Below are 11,844 nucleotides of genomic sequence, written 5' to 3'. Positions count from 1 at the left end.
GAGAAATCCGGAAAATTTAAAATAACTTTCCGGAAATGTTAATTTTACCCTGCAATATTGATCCGAAATCGGTGTAAATATTACCCTTTTTAGGTGCATCAGGGGTTAAACTTACCCTTTTTCATGTTAATTTTACCCTTAAAAAGATGTAAAATTAACATTAAAAAATGTTGATATATTTTTACACCTAAAAAGTGTTAAAATTATGAGGAAAAAAAGTTATTCGCACCCTCTTTTTTTCTCAGTGTTTTAATTATCTTTTCATACTCTAATTTTAAAGAAATTGACCAAATTAATTTTTCAAGAAGCTCATTTCTATGGGATCATTCGGTTATCCTTAAATAAAAAAAGATAGTGACCTCAATATCTTCAGCAGGAAGCTCATTGAGGGATAAAACTATAATTTCCTAATTTTAACTGGCGATCTTAAGTACTTTTCCAATGAAAAAGAACGAAAGATAAAATAATTGGTAATCTCATGAGACTCACCGAACTCACCTGTTTCACGCAACCAAATGGTGAAACAATTTCAATCGCTTGCAACTCTACACGCAACTCTTTTGGGGAAGTGATTGCATTGGTGATAAGATTATGTTTATCGTCTACTCAAGGGGATTGCGTGGGGTGAGTGTGAGGGGGAAGGCTTCAGGTGGAAGGGCCACACAGGCAGGGTACATTTTGATGGAACTGGGATCTGTGCAGGAGATATTGTAGTTCTGCATAATGCTAGCCAGCATGACAAAGCCAAAGCCACGCACAAGATTCTGTCCAATGCACGTGCGCTTCCCGATACTGAATGGCAAGAAATGAGGTAAATTCTTCTTGAGACGATATCGTGTTCCACTCTCGGACATCTCGGGTGTCTCGTCCAGGAAGCGCGTAGGATCAAATTGTTTGGGATTCTCCCAATACTTTTCGCTCGTATTGAGCTTGTAGTTATTGATGAAGACCACGGTGCCTTTAGTGATGCCATACTGAGATACAGCTACATCTTCTGTGGCCACATGGGGCACAATAGGTGATGAAGAATAGCGCAGGGTTTCAAAAAGTACGGCCATGGTGTAGGGAAGGTGTTCCTTGTCAAACAACGTCACTGGACGCTTTCGTTCAGTCACTCGATCAATTTCTGCCTGAATCTGAACACCAACTTCAGGATTGAGGGCTACATAGCCCAGGGATATCATCACAAGATTCCCAATAGCCGAGTGACCACCGATAAAATCTTCCAACATGTAGATAATTGTGTCTCGTGTGACTGAAGGATCAGCAATGATGCTCTTCAGTAGGGCATCTGTAAAGTCTGATTCATCCTCTTCGACGTCCAGAGACAGCTCACGATCTTCAATGATCCTCCTGAACGAATTGAAAGGTAAATATCTTTAGAAAACTGCTTTTAATCACTTCTCAAAAAAGAATTCTTTTTGCATTTGAAAAATTCTTCCGCGCCCGTGATCTAGGCAAATCATCTCCTCACTTTTTGGTACTTAAATGATCATAGCTTGAATGCTACTCAACTGAATGAAATACTAATTCTATAAAATGAAAGGCCTTGAAATTCCTAAGAACTGAGACTGGTCTTCAGACTATAGGTTTAGCCCAATTCCCGACGGTCTCAAAATCCTAAATACAGTAGACTCTCTCTCAATTGAGCATTTGGGGCAAAATGTCATCCGGTTTATCGATAGATTTGGGCGTCGAAGCCTTTGTAAATTCCACAAAAAGCGCTCAATTATAAAGAATCATGATAAAATAGGAAGAACTACAGCGAATTTGAGCGAATTAGTTTCATAATTAAACGTGAAAAGAGCCGATTGAGTGAGAGTCTAGTGTAGCAACAAATTTTATTGCTTTTTCAGAATTTAATAGGTCATTTGTCATTAATAAATCCAATCCTAAGTCAATTTTTTCCAAAAGATCTTGATTGTTAAAAAATAGAGTAGAGTAGTTAAGCCATATGGCTAAGTCTCAGATCTGAATCCCGTATAAGGCGATGTGCAGGGGGTTCCGGGATTATGCATATTTATACAGGAGTGAAGAAAACCGCGTGAAATGGCTCTATGCACCTAGAGAATTTGCATACTCGCAGAAGATTTCTCTCAAAAACGGTACACGAAAGCCCGTAATTTATCAAAGAGAAATAAATAATTAAAAAATAAACTTCAAAAATTATTTCACAAATTAACTTCCAAAAGTAGACAAACATACATAATTGTGTAATAACATCTAATGTTATAGAAAAGTGAATCCTGAATGGGATATTTTAAATTGTAAATACCAAAAGGAGAACTAAATTCTGTGAATTAGTGCAAAAAATGCGAGAAAAATTAATTTTTTATCATATTAGAAATATTGAAAAAGTAATTTATGGTTCTGTAACTGTTTACAAAACATTAAAAGTTTGTCTGAACTCCGCTTGTGGCGTTAGAATCGCATCTAGGGGGAAGTGGGGCACTTTTGAAATTGTGATTTTACTCCAATAATGTTTAAGTCGAACTGAGCAATATCATAATGTCATTTCGATTAACTTTTTTTCCTCATAACTTTAACACTTTTTAGGTGTAAAAATATATCGACATTTTTTAATGTTAATTTTACACCTTTTTAAGGGTGTAAACCTGGACAAGGGTAACTTTAACCCCCAATACACCTAAAAAGGGTAATATTTACACCGATTTTGGATCAATACTGCGGGGTAAAATTAACATTTTTATGGAATGTTATTTTAACTTTTTCGGATTTCTCTCAGTGGCTAAATTGATAATGCTCAATTTTATTTAAAAATAGGCGAAAAATCCCAATATCAAAGGTGCCCACTTCCCCCTATAGCTTTCATTGCAATTAATTTTTCATATTCAGTGTATGCGCTATACGTGTTGGATACGATTTAATTAAAGAAATTGAACCTTTTTTTTACAAAAATTATATAATTCTTACAAATCCTTTGTACAGAAGAAATCATTAAAAGCTTGTAGGGTAACGTGTGGTATTTCTGGACACATAAAAAATCCTATAAATATTTATTTTCTTATTATTTTTAAGTTCTATATATGAAATTTTAAGCTCTTTACGTATCAGTTAAACATAAAACTTCTGAATTTTTTTTTTAATTTAAAGCGTGAAATACGAGTGAATTGTGAGTGTGATATTCCACTTATTTACAAAACCTTCAGTGTGGTTAATTTTGCAGATGTCAACACAAACAGTGCTGAGTTTTTTTCGATTTAAGCCACTTTACAAGAAATTTAAACAAAATTTTTATGAAAGAGTGAAGTTTAAACCTTCTACTTAAAAGTAAGTAGTCATACTCAGTGAAATTTATTTGTATAATAGCGACTTTTGGCTGTCCCGAAATACCAAATTGTCCCGAAATACACCATTCTTACTTCTTTACATTTTTTGGTATTTTGAATAAAAAATGATGCATTTTTCAACATTTTTCGATAAGAATCTTATTCTGGATAGAATAAGGAACATAAATATTTGTATCAACAAAGAAAAAAATAATTTGAGAAGTCAATAGGCTGTTTGAAATTGCAAAGTGCTAAAAAGTGTCCCGAAATACCACATGTTACCCTATTAGTTCTTAAGATATTTCAATTAAATGTTGCTGAAATAATATGTAATTTTTTAAGGTTTTTTTTAAATAAGAAAGCTCCGTGCTTTCAAAAATAATAAGACAATTTAAAGACCTACCATTTGTTCTTTATGAAGATAAAAATCTAGCCAGTTGAACCGAAGATATAACCATCTAAGTTTCAAAAATTGCAAAAATAGTTTTGCCTATATTACGGGTGCAAAGGCAAATTTAGAACTTCTAAATCAGATAACTTCTAAATCAGATTCCACGGAAAAAGAAACTTACTTGAGGATAAATTTCCTGATTTCAGTAGACCAGGACGAGATCCTATTGAGGAGTTTTGTGTAGCATGGTGAGAGCCATGGTAGAAAGTCCACGGCATATCCCTCATTGATGTCCCAGAAGATCTTATCGAAGCAATTGACAATCTTGAGGAAGTCCTGATCAGCATAGTCGAAGCGTATTGAGCACATGTAGTGGCAGAACATGTTGGCAGCTGTTGCCTGGAGGACTTCCTTCACATGAAATTCCCTGCCATTGCCAACTTTTGCGCTGAGCACCTTGAGAAACTCCCCCATTTCGAGGCATCCAATATCACACATTTTGCGGTAGTAGTCGGAATTGTCTCGCGGTGAGCAGTGCCTTCTGGCCAAATTGCGTCGCTTCTGCTGCAAATTTGACCAGTCACACAAGGCCAGAGCTGTGCAGGAGAGACACACACAAAAAAATAGCAATCAATTATTCTATCAGCTTCTACTTCCCCCATATCATTTTCCCTCACAAGATATTCACTTGGTATTTGTGACCTCTGAATGTCTCTTCCTCCCATGTGAACAAAAAAAAAGTATTGGCACATCTTATGCGTATATTCCTCTGTAGGTCAGTGGGAAGAAAAAGGCCACGAAATTCAGATTATTTCCCACCTCATTACAATAAATCCTCGTGCAAATTGACCCACAAGACACTCCCGGGTGGATCTTCCCTCAAGGAGACGTGCTGTCTCTGGGTACTCTTGCATATACATTTTGTCGTCAATTTCGCACATCGCGGAATAACCTTGGGTATCACAAATGTTTCCTCTTTGACGTGATATTCTAATTTATTTTTTTTTTTGGATATTCCGTTTCATTTTCGGAGGAAATTTGACTCCCACGTGGTACTTCTTAATTGATATTCCAATTAGCTTGATTGCTAGCTATAGAATTTCAAACGACTACAATATAACAATTTAGTATGATTCTCTATGTCTTCGGAAAATCTTTTAGCTCGGAATAATTTTGTGAAATCAAAATTCCCGTCTCTTTCGTTCTTAATGGCTCCGGCACATCATTTATATCAGGAAAATTTCATGAAGTCGAAATTCTAAACCCTTTCTTTTTCAAGTGCTTTGCATATGTCTATCTCATTCTCTCGTACCATTCTTCTTTTAAACATCACTCCAAATTCAATTTAGCTCAATCGAATTTGGTATGCGAAAGAATGAGACAGTCATATGCAAAACATGTGAGAAAGAAAGGGATGCGAATTTCGACTTCATGAAATTTTCCTGATCTAAAAGGTGTGCCGGAGCCATAAAAGATTTGCTAAAGTCGTTCCAGTCATTCGGTGTCAAAATTGGACTGAACTAAATCTAATTTGGTGTGATGTTCAAAAAAAGAAGAAGAGTGCGAGAGAGTAGGATAGGCATATGCAAAGCTTTTAAGAAAGAAAGAGATGTGAATTTTGACTTTATGAAATTTTCCCGATCTAAAAGGTGTGCTGACGCCGTTAAGAAAAAAATGAAAAATAAATAAACTACTAATTTTCAAGGTTAAACTTTAAAATCCTAGAATTTTGTAAAATTCTAGGTATTTAATTTTCTCCAAGTCAACCCATTTCACTTGAAAATACAATTCCCTGACTTTCAAAATTGGTTTGTTTTGTTCGTTTGGAAGCAAAACAAGAAGTAAATTCTTTTTCACCCACATCTCGCGAAAAAAAAGAGCTGTCTATGGAAGGAGAATGCAACACTTGTATTTTTAAATCTAATTAAAATCATAATTAAAACAATTACTCCACTACATAAATCCTCTCAAGTATGAAGAAAACATTAGCACCAAGTATTTACACTTTTGTGTGAAACTAGGCTTTTCAAGAACAAACAATCATCATCATTTCTAATGGTGATTATTGAAAAGTAAAATATAATATCAAGAATGAAGGAGGAGGTGAATTGAAAAGAAAAATTCAATGTGTGCAAGTTATCATGAATGCAAAATAACTAGCAAAAGAGCTAACTAATGACCTAATCTCTTCACTATGCTGAATTCTCATTTCACCCATTCGCCATCCAACTATAACTAAAGAAAGAAATCTTCACTCATCGTCCATCAAGTGAGAATTTCCGGGTGAAACACATTCACCAACATTTTCTTCATGGACAACCGATCTGCCTCATGTTTGCACCACAATTTTCCCGCCAAAAAAACTTGCAGAATGAATTAAGCTCGTGGCACTCGTGTTGCTGCAAAAATTCCATGTCCAAACGTTTTCATTTTGATCAAATTACACGAGTCACAATTTTTATTGCACCAAAATATGCCTGAATAGTCAATGAATAATGGCAATTTGTGCTTCAGCACAATTACACTCTCGGTGGCTCTTTCCCCTACCCCAGAACATAAGCTTTTCTTTCATGGAAATTCAATCTACTTGCTCTGTAACCTACTTCCATTTTTACTCTCTTAATTTTCTCCATACCGTTGTGAGAATGCAGAAAATGCTAAGAAAATCAACTCAAAATTTTCCATTCAGTCTTGCATTGACTTGCAAAGGTGTGCTTTGTCTTAATTACAAATTGCTGATCCTTTCCATTTTAGGCCGTTTTAGGCATTTAAGACCCCGAAATAGAAGAAAAGACGATTAAGAGGAAAAAGAACAGTTTTTCTGCCTTTTGAATCTCTGAAACAGTGAGAAAATCTCAAATGTCCCAAGCTATAAATGGTTCCAAATTACCTTATTTTACCCTAGTTGGATAAAGAAACTTAAGAATCAACAAAAACTTTAATATAAATAATTCTTTATACTGGAATGATTGAGAATAATAATTTTGTTGAACTTAATCTTTTTTAAGGGGTTACATGGCTTTAAAAGACTATAAAAACATCATATTTTCTCTAAATTTTTCTTCAGTAAAATTGAAAATTTATTTAATTCAAGTTCTTAGGCATATAAAAGTACAACATTTTAACTATATTTTCTAGAATTTTTATTTAAAAATTATAAAAATTCAGACGATATCTGATTTTTAAAGACTTTGTTTTGAAAAGAAAAACATTCTTTACGGTGAAGAAGATTTCTCGAAATTGGCTCATCTGGAATCCAAAAAACAAATACTTCCCATTAGCTGATGAGTTAAACTAGTCCTTAACTGAAGGATTTAATGTTTACTTGATCACAACTTATTCTAGAAGATGAAATGTTATGTAAAATACATCGAAAATGGTAATTTTTGCATTAAAAAATTCCTTCGTTCAGGGACTAGTACAACTTGGTTTTTGGATTCTAAATGAACTAACTCCGAGAAATTTTGTCCACCAAAAATTATGTTTGTTTAAAAAGGTCTCCGAGAATCAAATCCCAGAGGCTGAATTTTTAATTTTTTTAAATGAAAATTTCAGAAAAATATAGTTTAACCCTTTAACGACGAGACAGTTTTCGCTGACCGAAAATCAGCAATAAAAATGAAACCGATAAACAAAATCAGTAAAAGGTTATACATCAATCTAACCTTAAAAAATTCAACAGAGTCTGATTCGGTGTATTTTTTACATCTATGAACGATAGGGACAAAAATAGCCCAACAATTTAAGTAATTTTTCTGACAATACTAATGAACACTGAATTGAAAATTATTACGTTCAAGTATTGTAGTTTCTTTTTACAAAACGGTTTTGCTTTAGAAAAATTAGAAGGATAAAAAAATTAAAATCAATTTTCATTATAAGAATTTAAAAATTCGTAATTTTTTAGAAAAAATGAAATTTAAAATATCATAGATTCCTTCAACTTTCTACTTTGCAATTACGTACTAACATAAGAAAAAAATAACTTTAGGTAGTTAGGAAAAAATATTTTCTTTATAGGAACCCGGTGTTCCAATCGTCCTTAAAGGGTTAAATGTTGTTCTTTTTATTATGTTGAAAAAAGAATCAGAGAAAAATATTTTGTATTTCTGTCTATTTGGACCCACGTATCGCCTTAAGATCAGCTAGGCTGAAAAAGTCCCTTAATATGTTATTTTCCTTAATTTTATTTGTTAAAAAAGTCTCTTAAACTGCATCAAAGTACCTCTATAGAATGTTTAATTTAAATTTTAAAAGAATTTTAAAAAATACATAGGTTATACAAGTTTAAAGCGACCAAAAAAATACTGGCTTAACTTTATGAGGAAGCGAGGCTACAATTAAAATGTTATTTTTCGTTATTGCTAAAGGAGATTGGGCTCTAAATATGCAAAACAATTTTAAATTTAAAACAAATTCCAGCTAGATCCCGCTTTCTTTTAGCCCTACATTCTCCTCGTTTTTCTTTGTAATAGCAGCATTAAAAAAAATAAATTTTGATAGAGAAAAATAGGAAAATGTTAAAATTTTACAATATGATTTTCACAAGAATTTTTCCATAGAATAATATAAAATATATGATTTTTAAGGATTAAAGAAAGCTCCTCTACCTTTTAGGAATATAAGAAATCAAAAAACAAAGACCTAAAGCACTAGGGGAAAGTGGGACACTTTTAAAGTAGAGCAACTTTGATTTTGGGTTTTTTTCTCCTATTTTACTGCTCGAACTTAAAGAGAAAGCAGTTATATAAACCCAAGCGCCTGGCAAGTTCACCTTTTTATATGGAGCTATTTGAAGCCAATTCCTAAATTGATCTCGGACTCAGCTCACAGTGCTCCGAGCAAAAAATTTATTTAAACAAAAATTTAGTATATTTATCCCTCCATACGGAAAGGTATCTTATAATACGGAAAAGCTTCTCACTTTTTAAATATTTAGCATAACGGTAGCGAGTGCAAAAAAATTCCCATACAAATTTAAATTGAAGTATGAGAAAGTGACTTCAAATTTCAGGCAACTTTCCAGGGGGTTGTATAAACCACTTTTAATTCAACTTGTGACACGGCTAGAGGTCAAACGGTAAGAGATATCGACTTCCTGTCTTAGACGACTCCTCTATAAATCAACATTATCTAGGACATTTAAATGGAATTGAGCCTTATCATGATGTAATTTAGGTTCGCAATTGATTTATTGAGCTAAATTATATCTCAATAAGGTCCAGTTGAGAAAGGGAATAAACAATTTCTAAGCTGCCCCAATTCAAAGGTGCCCCACTTTGCTCTATAGGGAAAATTTACAATGTCTTCGCTCTACAAAAAATTGGCAAAGGTACCCAAAATATTTGTGTTTCTAAGTGTTTCTATTCTATCACATGATAAACTATTTGTAGAACATTCTTAAACAAACCCTGAAGTAGAATTTATAAGAATATTGGGTTCTTATAAGGGGAACCTTTGCAATAGAGCTTTTTTCCACTATTTCAAATGGTATCGAGCTTTATCATATAGCAATTTAACTTCACAATTGGCTTTTGGAATTAAATTATATCACAGTAAGGTTCAGTTCCACTTAAAAATAGAATAAAAAACCTATTTCAAAGATGCCCTAATTCAAAAGTGTCCTACTTTCCCCTACATTTATTAAGCTTTTTAACCGAGTTTTGCTTTTACTGAACAAATGACGCAAGGGATTAATCAGGCAAACTTTTTTTTAATGATAGTATAAGTTTATAAATTAAATTTATTATTTAAATTTATAAAATTATTTAAAGTATAAGTTTATAAATTAAATTTATAAACTTATACTAATTTTTCCCTTATTTTCTTCCCTTCTCGTCAAGGTTTTTTAAAAGTCAACAATTGCCTTTTCACGACCTAATCAGGATTTAAAATTCTTGTGCAAAATAAGCCCAATTGACGTAATTTTTATTTTAAAAAAAACTTTGCTTAGATATGCAAAAAGCCCAAATCCTCCGAATTTCGTGGCCTCATTTTCGCTGATTGAAAAAATGTGCCTGAACCAAGTTGGTTAATAAAGCTCTTCTTTTAATATTCTGGTTTAGGGTATGAATCACATACGACAATAGCAAGAGGAATTGTTAATTTTATTTTGTGAAATTAAACTTAAAGAAATATAAGCTCAAAAGAGCTTTTAAATATCTAAAGAGCTTTCTTCATAGAGAATCTCATGCAACCTTTTGAAGAAGTCGCGTGAAGCACTTGCTTGGTGCGTAATCAAAAGCATAAGCTGCAAAAGGCATTAAAGAAGACAAAATTGTTGCATGCTGATCATTTGTGGGTATTAGATGTTTGGAAAAAAACAGCGCAGAAACTGAGAGGAAAACCTTTCTAATTGGTTCTTATCGTGATTCCACATTACGTGTATATGTTGGTGCAAAAAATATATTAGAATTCTTGGTGAAGGAGCTATATACCAAGAGATTCATCAGACAAAATCAGTTTGTTGTGCCCGATGAATGCGTAAATTATTCCGTGTTCGTTCTGATACCCAATATTTCTCTCTTTCAAATGGCAAAAAAGAAAGACGAATAATTATCTTATTATTCAACAATTCTGAATCAAGGAGACCTTTTTTCTACCTCTCTTGGCTGTGAAAATTATATATAGAAGAGATCTTGGGACAAAAATTATTACAGTGTGTGCTGAATTGAAATTGCGCGATCTTGAGGCATAAGATTCTGGAATTGTGGAGCCTGGAGGTGCGAGTGTGAAGAAAAAGTTGAAAAAAATTACCATATTAGGCAAGTGTTTCAATTTTAAATTAATCCTCAAGTTGAAAAATGTCTCTTTTTGTCACGGATATCCGTTCAGACTCCTCGCGTATTGTAATAAGTTATTTTTAGAGGAGGTGTACCTGTTCTTTTATAATCTCAAAAATGTATTAGGAGAAAATGTCTTAAATTCTAGGGGAATATGATCACATTCTTTAGGGTGGTTTGCTAGACGGTAGTAAAGAAAAATTGCCGAGTTGTGCGTAAATTTTACGCACTTCAGCAGTATTATTTCCGTTTGGTAATAAACTTGGCTCTCTTGGCTCAGACACAAATAATAATCAATTGCAAAAGTGTGTGGAAAAATTCATCGCTTTCCCCCCAAAAAAAAAAGTGTTATTAAAGGAAAATAAGTACTCACAGTTATTTCTGTCGCCACCAAAGAGTTTGTGGAAACGCAGGAAATCTGGACGTCCACCGAAGAACTTTCCATTGTGACTGAGAACCTCTTGGATAAGCTCCAGACTATTTACAACGAAGCACCTAGTTGTACCCAGAGTGAGACTATAGGCATCGCCATACTTATGACTGAGCTCCGTGAAGGCCTGGAAGGGATTCTCATGATGTGCCAGAAGAGGCAAATTTCCCAAGATTGGCCATGGTGCTGGTCCAGGTGCCTGAGAAAATTCCTTGGTCACGGGCTGCGATGGTGGGTCATACTGTTGGCGACCCTTAGCCTTTACATACGGCACGGATGTGATGTACACTTTTCGACGCCACTCCACAAGAACCCGGATGTAGCTCACGAGAAATGTTACGAAGAGCAGGATCAACGTTAGCACTATTCCGATGGCCATTGTCACAAGAAGAATCACACAATTTATATTCTTTTCTCGACTGATAAAATTGAAGCAAGAAAAAATGTAATCCCGACACAAATCTATTCCACAAAACTAGCTGACAATTTTCCAAGCAGGAAGTGCTCGTTGGAAAATGAGAAATAATCAAAGGTGGAAATTCTAGACAAAATCTTCTGGTTAGAGCGGCCAAAGTCGCGATATCTCAAGTGAATGCGTTGGTGAAAGGGTATCAGTAAGAGGTGTCCTCTCTGATACGACCAAGTGCTCTTCGATCTCACAATCCCCTGAGGTGACTAAAACGTACACTGAGTCTTTTCGGTGGCTTCCAATTGCTTATATATCCATCCCCGAATCGAGTCTCTCCGCGCTTCTGTTTTTGCCTTCCCATTGATCATTTTCTATACACATTTGTAATGCTTGCTGGGCCGGGGTATAAAGAAAATCCAGAGAGTGTGTCTTATACCATATACATATAACACAATCGATATACACTCTCTGATATATCTCTACATGGGATATCATAATAAATAATACAATGTTTGTGTATTAATCACATACTCTTCGCGCCG

At 34.1% G+C, this 11,844-nt stretch overlaps 1 protein-coding gene across 1 annotated transcript; it reads right to left on the bottom strand.

The window, feature by feature from the left end:
* Positions 1-258: 258 nt before the first annotated feature.
* Positions 259-11,598, bottom strand: LOC129803406 (cytochrome P450 307a1). The gene is made up of 3 exons (XM_055849933.1): positions 10,837-11,598; positions 3,863-4,277; positions 259-1,353 (listed from the first exon to the last, which is right to left on the bottom strand). The coding sequence occupies exons 1-3, from the start codon at positions 11,270-11,272 to the stop codon at positions 603-605; spliced, it is 1,602 nt and encodes a 533-aa protein (XP_055705908.1). The 5' UTR covers positions 11,273-11,598; the 3' UTR covers positions 259-602.
* Between the last annotated feature and the right edge of the window lie 246 nt (positions 11,599-11,844).

The sequence above is a fragment of the Phlebotomus papatasi genome, chromosome 1 (genome assembly GCF_024763615.1).
Source record: "Phlebotomus papatasi isolate M1 chromosome 1, Ppap_2.1, whole genome shotgun sequence".
NCBI classification, from domain to species: Eukaryota; Metazoa; Arthropoda; class Insecta; order Diptera; family Psychodidae; genus Phlebotomus; species Phlebotomus papatasi.
This window is presented reverse-complemented; position numbering and strand designations above follow the sequence as displayed.